The 20,961-nt window shown below is 43.8% G+C and overlaps 1 protein-coding gene across 1 annotated transcript in view; it reads left to right on the top strand.

Annotated features, from left to right (window-relative positions):
• LOC117367897 (platelet endothelial cell adhesion molecule-like) overlaps positions 1-20,961 on the top strand; it is a 130,229-nt gene that overhangs the window by 57,939 nt on the left and 51,329 nt on the right. Inside the window, exons 4-5 of the mRNA XM_033960975.1 lie at positions 3,805-3,837; positions 20,283-20,576. Coding sequence (XP_033816866.1) covers positions 3,805-3,837; positions 20,283-20,576 — 327 coding nt within the window. The remainder of the gene's footprint in view (positions 1-3,804; positions 3,838-20,282; positions 20,577-20,961) is intronic.

Raw genomic sequence — 20,961 nt, 5'->3', positions numbered from 1 at the left:
AGTTGTGGAGCCACCGCCACATGATGTATGCGCAGTGCTGTTAATCATCGCTTTTAAAATAATTCCTAGCATCCTGTTTGCTTTTTTGGCCGCTGCTGCACATTGGGCGGAATGCTTCATCAAATTGTCTACGATGGCACCCAGATCTTTTTCTCGGGCGCTAATCCCCAAGGTGGACCCTGGCATCTGGTAACTGTGATTCGGGTTATTCTTCCCAATGTGCATCACTTTGCATTTGTCCACATTAAGGGCTCCTTTTACTAAGCTTCGCTAGCGGTTTTAGCACGTGATGCATTGCCGCGCGTGCTAGACGCTAACGCCAGCATTGAGCTGGCGTTAGTTCTTGGTGCGTAGCGCAGGGTTAGCGCGCGTGGCAATGCAGCGCGCGCTAAGAACACTAGCGTGCCTTAGTAAAAGGAACCCTAAATTTCATCTGCCACTCGGACGCCCAGTCTTCCAATTTCCTAAGGTCTGCCTGCAATGTTTCACAATCGGCATGCGTTTTAACAACTGAGCAAAGCTTTCAACGTACTTTCACAGTCAGTTTTCTTCCAGAGAAGTTTAAATAGATCTAGCTTAAAAGCCAGAGAACATAGTAACATAGTAACATAGTAGATGATGGCAGATAAAGACCCGAATGGTCCATCCAGTTTGCCCAACCTGATTCAATTTAAATTTTTTTTTTTTTTTTTTTCTTCTTAGCTATTTCTGGGCGAGAATCCAAAGCTTTACCCAGTACTGTGCTTGGGTTCCAACTGCCAAAATCTCTGTTAAGACTTACTCTAGCCCATCTACACCCTCCCAGCCATTGAAGCCCTCCCCTGCCCATCCTCCTCCAAACGGCCATACACAGACACAGACCGTACAAGTCTGCCCAGTACTGGCCTAGTTCAATATTTAATATTATTTTCTGATTCTAAATCTTCTGTGTTCATCCCACGCTTCTTTGAACTCAGTCACAGTTTTACTCTCCACCACCTCTCTCGGGAGCGCATTCCAGGCATCCACTACCCTCTCCATAAAGTAGAATTTCCTAACATTGCCCCTGAATCTACCACCCCTCAACCTCAAATTATGTCCTCTGGTTTTACCATTTTCCTTTCTCTGGAAAAGATTTTGTTCTACGTTAATACCCTTTAAGTATTTGAACGTCTGAATCATATCTCCCCTGTCTCTCCTTTCCTCTAGGGTATACATATTCAGGGCTTCCAGTCTCTCCTCATACGTCTTCTGGCGCAAGCCTCCTATCATTTTCGTCGCCCTCCTCTGGACCGCCTCAAGTCTTCTTACGTCTTTCGCCAGATACGGTCTCCAAAACTGAACACAATACTCCAAGTGGGGCCTCACCAATGACCTGTACAGGGGCATCAACACCTTCTTCCTTCTACTGACTACGCCTCTCTTTATACAGCCCAGAATCCTTCTGGCAGCAGCCACTGCCTTGTCACACTGTTTTTTCGCCTTCAGAACCTCTGGCAGCTGAGAATCGCCAGGCCCATTCACGTGCTCTTCACACTGCATGATCTTAGACTTCCCCACTGCCAAGGCCTGTTAGCATCCTCTTTGAGTGCCACGTTTAACACAATGGGAAACTACATCCATTACCCCATCTTTTTTTTTTTTTTTAAATAAAATCTTTATTCGTTTTAAAACTTACAATAAGTGTGACAGTGAGTTAAAACATTTTAACATTAAATAGAACACTTAATAAGAACATAGAATATAAGAACATAAGAGCTGCCTCCGCTGAGGCAGACCATAGGTCCATCTCGCCCAGTGGTCCGCACCCGCAGCGGCCCATCAGGCCCATTGTCTGAAACAGTGGTCCCTGACTAATTTTATAACGTACCTCTACCTCTATTCTTATCTGTACCCTTCTATCCCTTTGTCCTCCAAGCACCTATCCAAAGATTCTTTGAAGCCCTGTAGCGTGCTCCTGCTTACTACATCCTCCGGCAGCGCATTTCATATATCCACCACCCTCTGTGTGAAGAAGAACTTCCTGGCGTTTGTTCTAAACCTCTCCCCTTTCAATTTCTCTGAGTGCCCCCTTGTACTTGTGGTTCCCCTTAATTTGAAAAGTCTGTCCCTGTCTATTTTTTCTATACCCTTCATGATCTTGAAGGTTTCTATCATGTCTCCTCTAAGTCTCCGCTTTTCCAGGGAGAAAAGCCCAAACTTTTTCAGTCTGTCAGTATATGAGAGGTCCTCCATGCCCTTTATTAGTTTAGTTGCTCTTCTCTGGACTTTCTCAAGTACTGCCATGTCCTTTTTGAGGTGCGGCAACCAGTACTGAACACAGTACTCCAGGTGCGGTCGCACCATTGCGCGATACAGTGGCAGGATGACTTCCTTCGTCCTGGTCGTGATACCTTTTTTAATGATACCCAACATTCTGTTTGCTTTCCTTGAGGCTGTGGCGCACTGCGCCGACGCCTTTAATGTTGTGTCCACCATCACTCCCAGGTCACTTTCAAGGTTGCTCACCCCTAGTGGTGAACTCCCCATTTTGTAAGTGAACATCGGGTTCTTTTTCCCTATATGCATGACCTTGCATTTCCCTATGTTGAAGCTCATTTGCCACTTTTTGGCCCATTTTTCCAGTGTTGTCAGATCCTTTTGGAGATCTTCGCAGTCCTCCATGTTATTGACCTTGCTATATAGCTTGGTGTCATCTGCAATTTTAATAACCTCACATTTTGTTCCTGCCTCCAGGTCGTCAATAAAAATGTTGAACAGGAGCGGTCCCAGTATCAGCAATAATCCAAATCATATAATTTATCTCCCTCCCTCCCCATTCTTCCATAGCAAATGTAAAACATATGTATCATATGATAAAATTTCCCCTTATCATTCTTATATTGTTAAATAATAAACTAAAAATTACCCCCCCCCCCAGTATTGAATTTGTAAATTTACACAGATGAGGTATTTAAGGAAGTTTCAAGATGTATGGGAGCCGTTAACAAAATATTGTACTGAATAGATATCATTTTTCCCTTAAATTTACAAGTTCATTACCCCATCTTTATTTTCAATATTTCAGTTTGGATAAGAAATTTTTTTTTCTCTGCTTCTCAGATTAATAATCCCACTGGTTATTAGAGGAATGATACACTGGGGCGGAGGTGGGGGGAAATGCCTCTTTCTAGCCTCTTTCAAGAAGTGAGAGGAAATATTTCTAAATGTCTACTGGATCAAATCATTAGTAAGTTATTTTAATTTGTAAAATTGGACCCACTACATTAAAAATAAAAATAATAATAATAATGACTGCATTTGTGCTCATGAAGTAGGTTCTCATTCACTTTTACCATTATATCTTGAAAAAAAGTGAGTAAGAAGTGGTATTCTGAGGAACAGTGTCACTTCCTGAATTCTAGGCTGCCTGCAGTCCGGAGATAGTCCGCTCAGTGCTTCCTTCCAGCTTCCAGTGGCAGCAACAATGACTGGACTGGAAGCAACAGCACATTTGGGAACTGCGTAGGATTTGATGCTAGCGGTCCATATTTCGCAAGAAAGCTCTCTCGCCCCCTATTACCCCCTCCATTTGAAGGCTGAATTGGGGAGGGGTGAATTTTTCTGTGTTCTGTCAAGAGGAACTCCTGAGGCAGGTGGAAAAGCCGGCCACTCTCTTGGAGTGAAGGATTTCTCCCCCCCCCCACCCCCCAAACCAAGATGCATTTTCTGCTCTGGGTGACTCTCCTTCACTGTAAGCGGCAAGTTAATAAGGGGCTCTGAGGGTGTCTAAGAATGACTGAACCCCGGCCAATAATTAATGGTGTCTTGTCTTCCTTTTTCCAGCTGGAGTTCCTGCAATCCAAAGTGAACACCCAGGTAAAGACACAATTCTATTTCCCTTCCTTTACTTTTCAACAGTTCTTCAGGAACAGAGGCTTTCTTAACATTTAAAATAACTATAATGCTGCATGGTTGAACGTAAAATGCAGGAAGTCCTTTGAATCACTGTATACTGATTTTTTTAATGTGCAAAAATAAATTAAATCCTAGAATAGCTGGCATAGGGACGGAGTTATCAACATTGGCTACCATTACCCCATCCCTCCTGCCTTTTTCTTTGGGGGGGAGGGGCTGTGGGGCCGCGTTTGTCTCCGGGGGGGGGGGCATTGGAAGCAGTAGGGGGGGGGTCTTTTTTTTTTTTTTTTTAAATGGGCAGATATTTTGGGCTCCTTTAACTAAGGTGCGATTAGCGCGTGCTAGCTGAAAAAATTACCGCCTGCTTAAAAGGAGGCGGTAGCGGCTAGCGCGCGGGGCATTTTAGCGTGCGCTATTCTACACGTTAAGGTCCCTAACGCACCTTTGTAAAAGGAGCCCTCTGTTTGTGTAACACACGCAAAATATCTGTGCCATTTAAAAAAATGAAAAAGAACCCCGGCAGACCTGTCGGTAACACAGTTACCAATCAAAAAAGGGGGTATTTAAGATAGTCAAAGAAAAATTTTTGAAACAATTTTTATACCACTAGTGTCACAATTGATCAGTAACTCAATATAACATATAACTCCTGCTTCATTTAAGGCCGTTCAGATGGTACCCCCAATTAATAAGCAAACTCTCCCAAGTGAAAAATAAACTAGGCGTTTGAAGTATCATATAAGGGCTATAAACTCAGTACATAGAACCTCTTATAACATATATGTTATTTCAGGTCCTTATTCTGGATTGATGAGGTGCCATATAGGGCTCCTTTTATTAAGCTGCACTAGCGGGGTTAACGCGCGCGACTTTTCATCACGCGCTAACCCCCGCGCTGGCCTAAAATCAACCGCCTGCTCAAGAGGAGGCGGTAGCGGCTAGCGCGGCCGGCGGTTTAGCATGCGATATTACACGCGTAAAACCGCTAGCGCGCCTTTGTAAAAGGAGCCCATAATCATAGACGTCAAACCTCCTTCCCACCTTTAAATACGAACTTTATTTCTATCCAACTTGGGTTAAAACAGTTTTAATTTATTTAATTTTCATATCCAACACAAGAAACTCAAAAACAAACAAAAAAAAAAAACCCAGAAAAAAAGGAAACTAAAATTGTGTATGTCCAAAATCAATTGGAGAAGAAACAGCAACAGTTCTCAATAGCTCTTTGCCAATGCCAACGTTGGTTAACATTCCAATGCCCGACGCTCTACTTTGTCCGGAGCGTTTCAGCTCTAAATCAGCCTTCATCGGGGGGTAATATAGCCGCTGCTGAAATTCACGCTCTAAAGTCCAACGCGCTGCTGCCGTAAACAAATCGATCACAAAAAAATGGCAGTTACCGACAGGTCTGCAGCAGTCGGGTTTTACGATTGTAAAACCCGATTCAAAATACCCAAGCAATTGTTAGTGAATCAATCGCTTGGCTATTTTGCTTGGGGTTTTTACTAATTTGGCATGGGTGGATCAGATCGGAGAGGAGATTCATCGGCAGCAGTTTAGTAAATCGGGTTGGGGAACACGAACGATCGCGAAACCAGTAGAACTGGTTTTGCGGCCATCGTTACAGGATCGTTAAGTTTAGTGAATCCAGGCCTAAGACAGGTTATTTTAACACAGGTCCCATGTTATGCAATGAAATCTAGTTAATAGTAACTGGGGTTAACAGCAAAATAACCCGTCTTAATGGGTAACCCGCACTGATATCATCCACATCCTTCCCCCACTTAATTACAGAATAAAGAAATGTCTTTAGAAATCGAAATTGTTGTTATATGTGATAAAAGAGAGCCAAGAACAATCAAACCTCATTTGGAGTATTGCATTCAATTCTGGTCTCCTTATCTTAAGAAAGATATAGTGGAACTAGAAAAGGTTCAAAGAAGAGCGACCAGGATGGTAAAGGGGATGGAACTCCTCTCGTATGAGGAAAGACTTAAACGGTTAGGGCTCTTCAGCTTGGAAAAGAGACGGCTGAGGGGAGATAGGATTGAAGTCTACAAAATCCTGGGTGGAGTAGAACGGGTACAAGTGGATCAATTTTTCACTCCGACAAAAATTACAAAGACTAAGGGTCACTCGATGAAGTTACAGGGAAATACTCTTAAAACCAACAGGAGGAATTTTTTTTCACTCAGAGAATAGTTAAGTTCTGGAATACATTGCCAGAGGATGTGGTAAGAGTGGATAGCGTAGCTGGTTTTAAGAAAGGTTTGGACAAGTTCCTGGAGGAAAAGTCCATAGTCTGTTATTGAGAAAGACATGAAGAAGCCACTGCTTGCCCTGAATTGGTAGCATGGAATGTTGCTACTCCTTGGGTTTTGGCCAGGTACGAGTGACCTGGATTGGTCACTGTGAGAACAGGCTATTGGGCTTGATGGACCATTGGTCTGACCCAGTAAGGCTATTCTTATGTTCTTATATTGTGACATCACTGATGAGGGGTTGGCTCTTACTGGTGGAATGAGGCATTATGACATCACAATATCAACTCTGGTTATCAGAGACTGAAAGTCTTCACACTATGAGGGGTTGCTGAAAAGTTCTCAGCCCAACCAAGAAGAGAATGGCATGGATATGGTTCAATCAATGATCTGAAACAATGTCAAAACGTAGAATTTCATTTCTGCAAATTGGCACTTAACAAAATAACACTCTTTTCAGCTACAGTGGCAAAATAACACTCAGAATTTATGAATGTCTGGTTGGTTGGGCTGAGAACTTTTCAGCATCCCCTCGTATGCAATAAAAGTGAGCCAAGTATAGGACAATCAAGCCATTGTGACATCACTGATGAGGTTGGCTATTATTGGTGGAATGAGGCATTATGACATCACAATATCAACTCTGAAACTCATCACACCAAGGGGGGGGGGGAGTTATCAACCTCGGCTACTGTCGAGATGGATTATTTTATTACTAACTTCTGCTATTTTCACAAAGGTCCTATTTTATGCAATCAGACCTAGTTACTAATAACTGGGGTCAAAAGTATATTGACATATCTTAATGGCAGCCCATATTGATAACTTACCTTATAATTGGCTCTGCAGCCAACATGAGCATAAGGTACTACAGCAGAATCATGTAACCGAATAGAAGACGTGTTAGCAATCATTAGTAACAGGGAGAACATCATCCAGAAAACACAGCAAGCAAATCATAACATTTTGGTGCCCCTCAGTGTCTGATTGTACAATGTTATTCAAGTGACGCAAACCAGGAAGTTGACCCTTGTAGTCCACAGCTGAAACAAAAATCCAAAGAAAACCAAAAGAACTGTGGAGAACGATGTTCCTGATTAAGACTTTTCTTCAAGTAGAAGAATCAATCAAATATATCCACAACTTGAAATAAAGAACCCAACACGGTCCGTGTTTCGACCTAAGGGGTCAAAGTGTGGTCTCAAGGAGACTAATAAAAATCCAAGCGTTAGTGATCGTTTCCTCTGGCGTTGCCGCTGAGAAATTGATTTGTCTACTTGAACAAACGTAATCAAGAACATCATTCTCCACAATTCTTTTAGTTTGCTGTACAATGTTATTCTGGGTTTAGAGCAGAACAATCTATTTTTAAGAGGCTAAAAGCAATCTTCCAGGGCAGTGTCACCCAATTTCTCAAGCCCTTGACACACCTATGTGAACAAAGATGTGAGACACACAAGCCTCTGTGGTGGAAGCTGCACAAACAGGGAGAGAGCATAAATTTCTTCCTCCCATCATCTGGGAATGTTTTTCCTCCCTACCCCACTATTTCTATGTAGTGGCGTACCAAAGGGGGGGCGGTCTGCCCCAGGTGCTAAGGGCGTGCGCAGATGGCACACCAAGACCTCTTGCCCTTCTCTGCCACTGCCGCTGCTACTTTCCTGACCCAGCAGCAGTAAAATTCAAATGCAGCCATTATGGCACCTTTATCCAGCACCAACTGCTGGTCCACCTCCTCCGATGTCACTTCCTTGTTCTAGAGCAAAACCAGCAGCCATGGGAAGGTGCCCGAAGGTCCTGCGGTGGCTGCATTTAAGTTTACTGCCATTGCTGCTGGTTCAGAAAATCAGCAATAGTGGTGGGGAGAAGAGGGGCAGAATACTGGATGGAATTGGGGTGGAGGGAGAGAGAAGGGAGCAGGATACTGTATGGAAGTGGGGTGGAAGGAGAGAGAGAGCGAGAGAGGGGAGCAGATCCTGATGGAAGTGGGGAAGAGAGAGGGGGAAGATGCTGGATGAAAGGGGATAGAGAAAGAGGGCACATACTGGATGGAAGGAGGAGGGATAAAGAAAAAAAGGGCACATGATAGATGGGGGAAGAGAATAGAGTTAGTGAGATACTGGAGGGCTGAGGAAAGGAGGAGGCATGTTGTAGGTAAACACAGTGAAAAGAGAGAAATTGAGGACTGGATAGTAAGAGAGAATTTAATCTAGAAAGATGCAAAAAATAAATTGAGAAGACCAGGGAAGAAAAGAAAGGGAAGGGAGAGGATAAAGACAGATGCCAGAATGTGTATGGTGGTGGTGGGGGGAGAGAGAAGGAGAGGAGAGAGATACCAGTGCACAAGGGGAGAAGGAAGGAGACAGAGATACCAGATTTGGGGGGAGGAAATGAGGAGAGAGAAGCTACAAACCACAGTGGAGGGGGGAGGGAGAGATGTAAAGGAAGGAGACAGAGATACCAGATCATGGGGGGAAGGGCAGGGAAGAAGATGGATACCAGACCAATTGGGGGTGGGAGGGAGAGATGGAAGGTGGAGGCAGACCGTTTCTGAAAGGGACATAGAAAAAGGGCAGATGCCATATGGAAGGGGCAGAGAGAGGGCAGACAGTGGATGTATGGAAAGACAGTGATGAGAAAATGAGGACAGCAGAACCCAGAGATGAGAAAGGTAGAAAAAAAATCTATTTCTTCTATTTATTTTTTTATTTTGCTTTAGGATAAAATAGTATTGTAGCTGTGTTGATAAAAGTTTATAAACAGAAAATGGAAATAAGGTGATCCTTTTATTGGACTAATTTTAATACATTTCGGACTAACTTTCAGAGAGCAAAAACCCCTTTCTTCAGGTCAGGACAAGATACTATAACAGCAGTATACTTTACTGACCTGAGGAAGGAAGTTTTGGCCTCTGAAAGCTAATTGAAAATGTATATGTCTAATAACATGAGGGTCCATTTACTAAGGTGCACTATCCGTTTTAGTGCATGCTAAATGTTAGCGCACACTAAACACTAATGTGTCCATTATAGTCTATGGGCGCGTTAGCGTTTAGTTTTATCTTATTTGCCTTATATTGTTTTATTTTTATTTATTAATTTGTAAAGTGATGATTATCAGTTTTTTCAAATTTAAATCTGCTATCTTTATATTTTGCACAATATTAGGGGACATGTTTCACCGTTTCTGTTTCTCTGGTGTTGCATTGTATGCAGAGTCTGGCTTCACAATGGTTCCGTTTAACTTTTGTATATATATTTTTATATTTAGTTGGTGATTACTTATTCCATCCTGGTTGAGGATGTTTCTGTGTTCTGTTTGTATGAAAGACATGGTTTTCTGTTAGCACTGACTATTCAGGATAGAACTGTACAAATCTGGCTTGTTTAGTTTCACAATGGTGTATTTATGGTCTAGTGCCCACTGCAGTACGTAAGAGGCCTGCCTTTCCTAGGTACACTCTTGTTGTGCGACTCCTAGATTATTACTAAAAATCATGTTTTTCATATAGAGGAGGGGGTGCTAGAAAATGATTGGCCCAGGGTGTCACATATGCTAGGTACCCCACTGTTTCCATGGCTCCTCCGGCACAGCAGGTTGAAGTTCAAATTGAATCTGTGGGCTTATCGTACTTTTTCCAGTAGCATTTCTCCGAGCTTCAGGCACAGTTTAACCCTGTTGCTGTGGATAGGGCTTTGATGGAAACGCCAGTGGGATGGTCTAGATGGGCTGGAGTGAGCTTCGACGGCAACTCCAGTAGTTGGAACCTAAGCATGTTACTGGACAGACCTCTGCGGTCTATGTCCCAGAAATATCAGTGAACAAAGTCAATTGGGCAGACTGGATGGACCATTCAGGTCTTTATCTGCTCTCATTTACTGTGTTACTGTGTTAACACAGGACCAGCTCTTGTCTGATTTTGTTTCTCTCTGCTTCACTTTCAGCTGGTTGTTGTTTTTTTTTACCTGTACACATCACCCATCTGCCCTGCCCTTAACTACTTAAGATCATAAGAATAGCCTTACTGGGTCAGACCAATGGTCCATCAAGCCCAGTAGCCTGTTCTCACGGTGGCCATTCCAGGTCTAGTACCTGGCCAAAACCCAAAGGGTAGCAACATTCCATACAGAATCTCAAAGAATAGCAAGATTCCGGAATCCCAGAGTGTAACAAGATTCTAGAACCCCAAAGAGTAGCAACATTCCATATAGAATCCCAAAGAATAGCAAGATTCCGGAATCCCAGAGTGTAACAAGATTCTAGAACCCCAAAGAGTAGCAACATTCCATATAGAATCCCAAAGAATAGCAAGATTCCGGAATCCCAGAGTGTAACAAGATTCTAGAATCCCAAAGAGTAGCAACATTCCATGCTACTGATCCAGGGCAAGCAGTGGCTTCCCCTATGTCTTTTTCAATAATAGACTCTGGAATTTTCCTCCAGGAAATTGTCCAAACCTTTCTTAAAACCAGCTACGCTATCCATTCTTGCCACAACCTCTGGCAACGCACTCTAGAGCTTAACTATTCTGTGAGTGAAAAAATATTTCCTCCTATTGGTTTCCCTGTAACTTTATCGAGTGTCCCCTAGCTTACACGGACACCTCTCCTCACCCCCCTCCCTTCCTTTAGGTTTCTCAGCATGAACAGATTTTCCCAATCTTCAATTCTGACTCCTTCTGTACACAGGAGAAAACAGAACTGTGTGTGGTGCAGGAAGCCAGCCTTTCCTGCCACTGCTCTGGCTCCTCCACTTTCAGAGAGGGTCATAATCCCCCCCCCCATCTCACTCAGCCTGGGGATAAGACAGACTGAAAGGATTCTCCAGGAGAAGGAAGGGGTGGGCGGAGGGGAAGGAGCTGATTGTACACTTCTCCCTCTGAATCTGCGGTTTCAGTATCCGTGGATTCGGTTATTCGCGATCTTTTTACCAAAAAAAAAACTATTTTCATTTTTTTGTCTATTTGTAAGCCGTCCAAGCCTCCCTGGAACCTTACCTGGTGGTCTAATGGTGAAGTGGGGCAGGAGCGATCTTCCTACGCTCCTGCCCCGTGCAGAGCCGTCATCAGAATAGTACAATGGAAACTCAAGGCAGCCATTCTGATGACGGCTCTGCACGGGGCAGGAGCGTAGGAAGATCGCTCCTGCCCCGCTTCACCGCTAGACCACCAGGTAAGGTTCCGGGGACGCAGGAGGGAGACGGGGGTGGATCAGAGCCAGCCGAGAAGTTATTCGCGATTTTTCACATTTCGCGGTCCAGCTCTGCACCTAACCCCCCGCGAATACCGAGGGAGAAGTGTAATGTGTGATTTCACAAGGCAAGACTGGCTATCTGTGCCCGACATGGTATCTCCTAGGGGGGGAAATAAAAAAAAAGTCCCCAAAATGAAACACCAGGAAGATTTGTGGTAAGATAGTATACTGAAAAGAGTGTGTGCCTTTTATAGACTATTAGCTTAGCGCAGATATCACGCCACACTTATGCCTGCTACCTGGTGTAAATAATGGCACCGGCTAATAGCAGTTGAGTGTGTAAATGACCCTATTCTATAATACCCGAAGCACATTTAAAGATGTCATGAGGTATTTAGGACTGTAACACTCTGTCCCACTGAAACATTGGGCTAGATTCACTAAGGGCACGGATCGGATCCGATCCATGAGGGATCCGATCAGATCCGTGTCCTAGGGGACTGATTCACGAATTGCCCTCGTGCAAATGAAGGCGATCAGAATCACGCCCCCAATCGACTGCAGGGATCGCTGAATAGCGATCCCGATGCATGGGCAGACCATCAGTAGATGGTCTGCGCATGCGCTGGCCCTCTGTGCCCGGCAGAGCTTTTTACTTTTTTTTTCGCAAGCCCGTGGTTTTAACCCGGTTTAGACCCGCGGGTTAAAACCACGGGCTTGCACTGCAGGGAAGAGAACAGATGGAGCAGAGAGCAGGAGATTGGGGCAGAGAGCAGAGAAGCAGGGTGGCAGAAGGCAGGGCAGTCAGTCAGCCCAGTCGGTCAGCCCAGTCGGTGTCCCTCTTTTTTTTTTTTTTTTTTTTAGTGAATCGCTTCCTGCCTACATTTGAATGCCTTTCTCCCTCATTTGCATGCGCAGATAGGAAGATGATCGGGACAGAGGTTAGTGAATCGGATCGGAGGGAAATCAGGTCGTAAAGGGGTCGTTGAGTGGTCGGAACTTGATCGGTGGGCTTAGTGAATCAAGTCCTTTATCTTTATCTAGAGAGGATCGTCAGATTGCTATTAGGGTAGCTTAACCCCACATTGGCTGCCGTGGTCATCGATCCTCATGCAGATTTAATTATAGATTTTTTTTTTTAGATTTTCTTTATAACTTATAGCTCTAATGCAGTATCATCTTAATCAATAAAAGAGAGAATGAACTTATCTTGCAGCAAACACTTCTTCCGACGCGAATCACGTTTCAATACTTCCTTCAGGGTCGAGGTGCAATATATAGCCGAATGCTATCGGTTTTATAACACGCTCCACCCCCACCCCCTCTTACTACGCCAATGTATGCGTATAAATCCAAGGGATGATGCCGATCCACCCATGACCTTCCCATCTTTTTGTGCCTCCTTTGTTGATTCACTTGTAAGCTAAATTTATGCATATAAAATGTTATTAAAGCTTATTAGCATCAATAATTGCTTGCTAATATCCCAACTGTTAGCGCTAATTGGCTCATTATTCAATTAGTTTAAACGTAGCAGCTTGTAATACAGAAATGAGCAGGTTACACAACCGATAACATTCGGCTATATATTGCACCTCGACCCTGAAGGAAGTATTGAAACGTGATTCGCATCGGAAGAGGTGTTTGCTGCAAGATAAGTTCATTCTCTCTTTTATTGGTTAAGATGATACTGCATTAGAGCTATAAGTTATAAAGAAAATTTTAAAAAAGCATAAATCTTAAAAAAAAACCTGCATGAGGATCAATGACAACTGCAGCCAATGTGGGGTTAAACCAGTGGTTCCCAACCCTGTCCTGGAGGACCACCAGGCCAATCGGGTTTTCAGGCTAGCCCTAATGAATATGCATGAGAGAGATTTGCATATAATGGACGTGACAGGCATGCAAATCTGCTCCATGCATATTCATTAGGGCTAGCCTGAAAACCCGATTGGCCTGGTGGTCCTCCAGGACAGGGTTGGGAACCACTGGGTTAAACTACCCTAATGGCAATCTGAGGATCCTCTAGATCAGTGGTTCCCAACCCTGTCCTGGAGGACCACCAGGCCAATCAGGTTTTCAGGCTAGCCCTAATGAATATGCATGGAGCAGATTTGCATGCCTGTCACATCCATTATATGCAAATCTCTCTCATGCATATTCATTAGGGCAAGCCTGAAAACCCGATTGGCCTGGTGGTCCTCCAGGACAGGGTTGGGAATCACTGCTCTAGATAACAATAAAGTTTCATCGGGACAGAGTGTTACATTCCTAAATACCTCACGGTATTTTTAAATGTGCTTCGAGTTTGGTTGGCTGATCTTCTAAGGAGCCACAATACAATTTATGAGTATTGACTAGTCGGAAGATTTGGCCTATACTTTGACATCACACCTAACTTCTGGCCTATTCTATGACATCACACCTAACTTCTTGACCCAGCCCAGCTCCTGCCATAGTCACACCCTTTTTGAGTTGCACGCTATAAAATTCAGACGCATAGAACACAGGGCAGATCTACTCTTAAACCCAAATGTGCCAGTTGACGCCATAACTTATTAACCAATTAGTTAGATCTGTGCCCAAACTTTGCAAGCTGTAGAGCAGGAGTGTCAAAGTCCCTCCTTGAGGGCCGAAATCCAGTCAGATTTTCAGGATTTCCCCAATGAATATGCATGAGATCTATTTGCACTGTTACTTATGATGGCTTGATTTTATATAGAATCTTAGTAATGGTGGAGGGGGGTGTACCTGAGGCCACATTCATAAAATTGATACTTATTTAAATCAATTATTATGATATGAGTGGTGATGAAAATATATAGAATACGCAGGTACCAACAGCAAACAATTTTGGCATTGGGGAATACAGTGGAGATTGAGATCTATTTCAGTGATTCCCAACCCTGTCCTGGAGGAACACCAGGCCAATCGGGTTTTCAGGATAGCCCTAATGAATATGCATGAGAGAGATTTGCAAATGATGGAAGTGATAGGCATGCAAATTTGCTTCATGCATATTCATTAGGGCTAGCCTGAAAACCCAATTGGCCTGGTGTTCCTCCAGGACAGGGTTGGGAACCACTGATCTATTTGCATGCACTGCTTTCATTGTATGCTAATAGATCTCATGCATATTCATTGGGGAAATCCTGAAAACCCGACTGGACTGCAGCCCTCGAGGAGGGACTTTGACACCCCTGAGGTAAAGAGAAGAGAGTGAGAGAATAGATTGTTGGATGAATGAAGACTGTGAAAGGAGGTGTAAGGAATAAGGTTGTTGATATAGGTGTGGGCAGAGGGGAGGCGGCTTCTAAATACCATAACAAGGATCTAGAACAGTGGTGGGCAACTCTGGTCCTCGAGGGCCAGAATCCAGTCGGGTTTTCAGGATTTCCCCAATGAATATGCATGAGATCTATTTGCATGCACTACTTTCATTGTATGCTAATAGATCTCATGCATATTCATTGGGAAAATCCTGAAAATCCGAATGGACTGCGGCCCTCGAGGAGAGACTTTGTCACCCCTGCTGTAGAGAATCCAAGGTTAATTCCTCCACTCCGAGATTTTATTGCAAGTAGAATGGGCAAGCATATGTAACTGCCTATTTGCTAAGACTGGAGCTCCTGCATGCTTAAGAACTGCTGTGAGATAACTTTCTACAGCACACCTAATCAGGGCGAAGTGGGGGGCGGTCCACCCCTGGTGAAGTTTTCTTCGGGGCACTGGCACCCCTCCTGCTCCCCGCCCACTCCTCCCCCTGCCATGTGCGCGCCGCTTCCCTTCCCCCGTACCTTTTTTATCTTAGATGCGAGCAGCCACAAACTGGCTGCTCGCGTTGGCTTTGGCGTTCTCTCTAACGTCACTTCCGGGACCCGCGCCTAGGAAGTGATGTCGGACAGTTCGTGGCTGCTGGCGCCGAAGATGAAAAGATACGGGGAAGATGCACGTGCACACGGCAGGAGGGAGGGGCGCCGCTCACCCCTGCTACGCCACTGCTGAAGCCACATTGGGTGGGGGGATGCTATTCTAGTGAAGGTTGTAAGGCAGGAGGTGAAAGTCTGAACAAGAGCTGTGAAGTCAGAGCCACATCAAAGTGCAGAGGCGAGCCACGAAACTTGTCAAAGGAATGGAGCATTTGAGCTACAAAGAACGACTCAGGAAACTGGGACTGTTTACCCTCGAGAAGAGAAGACTGAGAGGGGATTTGATAGAGACTTTTAAAATATTAAAAGGATTTGATAAAATAGACCAAGAAGCAGCATTGCTAACATTTTCAGATGTGACACAGACAAGAGGTCATAGCCTGAAACTGAGTGGCAGCAGGTTCAGGACAAATGTCAGGAAGTTCTGTTTCACACAGCGAGTGGTGGGCGCTTGGAACGCACTCCCGGAGGAGGTTGTGGCGGAGACTACGGTATTGGGATTCAAGCGCAAGTTGGATGCACACCTTCTTGCATATCAAATTGAGGGATACGGTAAAGTCGGGTCTCCAAAAAGGAGTATCTAAATGGGCCGCCGCGTGTGCGGAGCACCGGACTAGATGGACCTCGGTCTGATCCGGTGAAGGCGTTTCTTATGTTCTTAGGTGATACGATGGGGTGAAAGGATTTTGCTATTTACAGCATTTATAAATCTTCTGTCCACCAGAATAAATAAGCAGGGCAAAATAGAGCATCAAAGTAATTTCATTACGCATCAAACAATAATATAGAAAAAAAAAAAATGCTAACATAAGATCACAAAATACTAAATAAATAACAAATGTGAACTACAGTCAGATTTAAATCCTAGGAGTGGCCTAGTGGTTAGAACTGCTACCTCCACACTCTGAGGTTGCAGGTTTGATCCCAGAGCTACTCCTTGTGACCCTGCGTGTGTGAGCCTGCCAAGACAGATAGGAAAAATAGAGTAAAACACTTCTCCCTCCGTATTCACGGTTTCAGCAGTTGTGGTTTCGATTATTCACGGCTTTTAGCTTGCTGGCTCCTCCCCCAAATTACATCAGCTTCCATAAAGAAATCGCTGATTCCAAGCGTTTACAGAGAAAATCGTTGATTCCCGGCACTTTCTTCATCGTGTTTTGCCTCTCCTTCAGGAACAGGCCAGGTCACCCACCATGTTATTCGCGGTTTCACCGTATTCACGATGATTTTTAATAGGAAACAGCAAACAACATATGAAAAAGTTATTCACGGTTTTTCTGTATTTGCGACTCTGTTAATCCCCTATCACAGCGGATACGGAGGGAGAAGTGTATTTGATTAGATTGTGAATCGCTCATCATAAATAAATAAAAACCCTCATCCCAATTATCCAGAGGGAAAAAAAACTCCACGACAGTTCCTAAAACAACAAAAAATAAACACAGGGGTCATTAATTAATCATAGTAACATAGTAGATGACGGCAGATGAAGACCCGAATGGTCCATCCAGTCTGCCCAACCTGATTCAATCTAAAAATTTGTTTGGGTTTTTTTCTTCTTCTTAGCTATTTCTGGGCAAGAATCCAAAGCTCTGCCTGGTACTGTTCTTAGGTTCCATCTACACCATTCCGGCCATTGAAGCCCTCCCCCAGCCCATCCTCCACCAAACGGCCACATACAGACAGTGCAAATCTGCCCAGTACTGGCCTTAGTTCTTCACTATTTGCTATTATTTTCTGGTTCTAGATCCTCTGTGTTCATCCCACACTTTTTTTTTAACTCTGTCACCGTTTTCCTCTCCACCACCTCTTTTTACTACTGTTATGCTGTTAACAAATTTGTAACTTTTATGTCGAATTATACCAGCTGTTCACCAGCTTGGGTGAATCTCTTCAAAAAGGCAGTTAATAAACCCCAATAAGCAAATAAACAAATTCTCAGGTGTGTCACCACAGAAGAAAACTTAATTTAAGAATGATCCAATCAAGCTACTGATGACCATCAACGACTGTAACCTCCATAAAAGTGTTGCTATGTAGAGAAATTTGTCCCCGTCCCTGCGTAACATTGGTGGCGGGGAAGCAAAGGGGTAAAGTCTAAGATCATGCAAGGCCTGTGATGCTGCAGCTTGAAGAGAAGGCGGATGGGCCTAGTGATTCTTATTTGCCGGAGGTTCTAAACTAAACTAAACCTTAAGTTTGTATACCGCATCATCTCCATAAAGATAGAGCTCGACACGTTTTACAGGTAATTCAATAAATGAGGGAAGGACATAATAAGAAATTAGAGGTTATGAAGAGGATAGCTAGCTTTACATTTTAAATAGATAGCTTTACGTTTTGGAGAAAAGCCAGGTTTTCAGATGCTTTCGGAATAACTGGAATGAGCCTAGGTTCAGCAGCGGGGCAGGGAGGTTGTTCCTAAGCTTTTTCTTTTTTTCTCTTTCTTTCTCTCTTTCTCTTTCACACCCTCTTTCTTTCTTTCTTTTTTTCTTTCTTTCTCTTTTTTCTTTCTTTCTTTTTCTCTTTCTCTTTCTTTTTCTGGTTTTCTCTTTCTTTCTTTTTAAACTAAACTAAACTAAACCTTAAGTTTGTATACCGCATCATCTCCATAATGATAGAGCTCGGCACGGTTTACAGGTAAATTCAGTAAATGAGGAAGGACATAATAAGAAATTAGAGGTTATGAAGAGGATAGCTAGCTTTACATTTTAAATAGATAGCTTTATGTTTTGGAGAAAAGCCAAGTTTTCAGATGCTTTTGGAATAATTGGAATGAGCCTAGGTTCCGCAGCGGGGCAGGGAGGTTATTCCAAAGCTCAGTGAATTTGAAGAAAAGGGATTTCCCTAATTTACCTGCATACATGGCACCATTTAACGAGGGGAAAGATAGTTTGAGTATGTCCATCCATCTGGCTTTTAAGCTAGATCAGGGGTGTCAAAGTCCCTCCTTGAGGGCCGCAATCCAGTCGGGTTTTCAGAATTTCCCCAATGAATATGCATGAGATCTCTTTGCATGCACTGCTTTCATTGTATGCTAATAGATCTCATGCATATTCATTGGGGAAATCCTGAAAACCCGACTGGATTGCGACCCTCGAGGAGGGACTTTGACATCCCTGAGCTAGATTGTCTCAAAGTTATCTGGAAGAGAACTGACTGTATATTTTGCCACATGCTCCTCACGACCCCATCGGCTCTCCCAATGACTTCACTTCCTATACGTGGCACCCGGAAGTGATGTCAGCGGGAGAGCCGACGGGGTCGTGAGGAGCACGTGGTTGACTGCCATGAGCAACAAATTCAACTAGAGCTACGGGAGAAGGGAAGGGGGTGTATAGGAAGGACTTTAATAAACAGTGTTTGTCATTTTATTTGTATTCAACATTTGGCCCATGTTTGGCCATCTCTGCTCCTTGTGATTTTCTTGCAATTGTTTGCAGGATTTTCTTCCTTTTCCTTGTTGGTATGTGGTTAGAGCACTACCTCTGCATCCTGAGGCTGTGAGTTTCATTTCCACTGCAGCCACTTCTGACTAAGTGTGATGCAGAGGTTAAAACTACAGCTTGAGATTGTGGGTTCAAACCTACGCTGCTCCTTGTGACTCTGGGCAAGTCACTTAATCCCCCCATTGCCCCAGGAACTTTAAATAGATTGTAAGCTTGCCGGGAGAATCAGGGAAAATGCTAGAGTACCACAATAAATTCATGTAAACCATTCTGAGCTCATCTGGGAGAACAGTATAGAAAATTGAATAAAAAAATAGTGTGGAAAGTTTCAAACTCTGATAACCAGAGCAGGTATTGTGATGTCATAATGCCTCATTCCACCAATGCTTAAGAGCCAACCTCATCAGTGATCAAGTTTCAAGTTTTATTAGGATTTTATATACCGCCTATCAAGGTTATCTAAGCAGTTTTACAATCAGGTACTCAAGTATTTTCCCTATCTGTCCCGGTGGGCTCACAATCTATCTAACGTACCTGGGGCTATGGAGGATTAAGTGACTTGCCCAGGGTCACAAGGGGCAGTGCGGGGTTTGAACCCACAACCTCAGGGTGCTGAGGCTGTAGCTTCAACCACTGCACCACACACTCCACATGGCTGGATTGTCCTACACTTGGATCCCCCGTTGCCCTAGGTACATTAGATAGATTGTGAGCCCACCAGGACAGACAGGGAAATAATTCATCTAAACCATTCTGAGATCCCTTGGGAGAACGGTATTGAAAATTAAATAAAAAGTGTGAAAAGTTACAGCCTCTGATAAACAGAGCAGGTATTGTGATGTCATAATGCCTCAGTCCACCAATAAGAACCAACTTCATCAGTGATGTCACAATGGCTGGATTGTCCTACACTTGGACCACTTTCGCTACATTTTGATTTCTAGAGTGGTGCAGTGGTTAAAGCCCCAGCACCCTGGGATTGTGGGTTCAAACTCACGCTGCTCCCTGTGACCCTGGGCAAGTCACTTAATCTCCCCATTGCCGCAGGTACATTAGATAGATTTTAAGCTTGTCGGGGAAAATCAGGGGAAAATGCTTGAGTACCTGAATAAATTCTGAGCTCCCTGGGACAACAGTATAGAAAATTGAATAAATAAACTAACTTCATTACTGTCTAAAATACGTAAACTGCTTTGATTGTAACCACACAGAAAAAGTGGTATATCATGTCCCATCCCCTTTAAATGACACTGTGTTACCTTAGGACTGACTTCTATGCTGCCCATTATGGCCACTTAACTTAGGTGGTTAATATCTGAATGTCAGCACTTAGCCGACCCACCCATGGACCTCCCACAAAGTAACTGGCTTTCAGTTTGGCAGTCAGTGCTGAAATTCAGCGGCATTAACCAGTTAATTGCCACTGAGAATCAGTGGATACCCCGCAAAAGTGATTTAAGCAGCCAGAAGCTGTTTCTAGTTGATTAAATCGCTTTGAATATTGACCCCTATATTCTCATCAGAGTAACACTAACAGCAGAAATAATAGAATATATATATTTTTAATGTTTCAAGCTTTTACCATCAACAAGGTTGTGCTGAAAGCGGAGCCAGCCAAGATCTGGAATGGAAACAACCTCACGCTCACGTGCGTAGCGGAAATCAGCAAAGCGCCGGACACAGAACCGCTACAGCCCTCCTTTGTATTTTACAAAGACGACAAGCAGTGTTACAACACCACGTCGCAAAAGGACGAGGCGCACTACGTCATATCCCCAGCCCGCTTTTCACACTGGGGTCAATACAGCTGCGCCGTGTACGTCAATCGGAAGAATCGGAAAAGCGAAGACTTGCCTGTTAGGATCCAAGGTATGGTATGAGCAACACGTGCACATTTCAGGTTGCTCGTGATGGTATATTTGTGCTCGAATGGTTTGGCTCCTGCAAGTTTGGTGGGTGCTATTTATGCTTATGTCCCTCTGTCGAAATTGCGCTCTGTCCATCATGGCGATTTGTCTGTGCCATCTGTAAGGGACCCGAGACTGAATTCCTCACGTGTGACTATGTTCTCCTGTAGGGGACCCCAGGAATGGAATCATCTACCTTTGTATATCAGAAAGCAATGTAATCTCGCTGGGTTTAAGACGTTCTCGAAGAGACACTTATTTTGCAATATGAAATATGGGCATTGAGACAGCTGTTTAGGAGGAAGCTTTGGGAAAAGCGGGTTATAAATTAAATAAAAACGTGGATT

The sequence above is a fragment of the Geotrypetes seraphini genome, chromosome 10 (genome assembly GCF_902459505.1).
Source record: "Geotrypetes seraphini chromosome 10, aGeoSer1.1, whole genome shotgun sequence".
NCBI classification, from domain to species: domain Eukaryota; kingdom Metazoa; phylum Chordata; class Amphibia; order Gymnophiona; family Dermophiidae; genus Geotrypetes; species Geotrypetes seraphini.
Note: the sequence above shows the minus strand (reverse complement) of the source record. Positions and strands in the feature narration are given on the sequence as shown.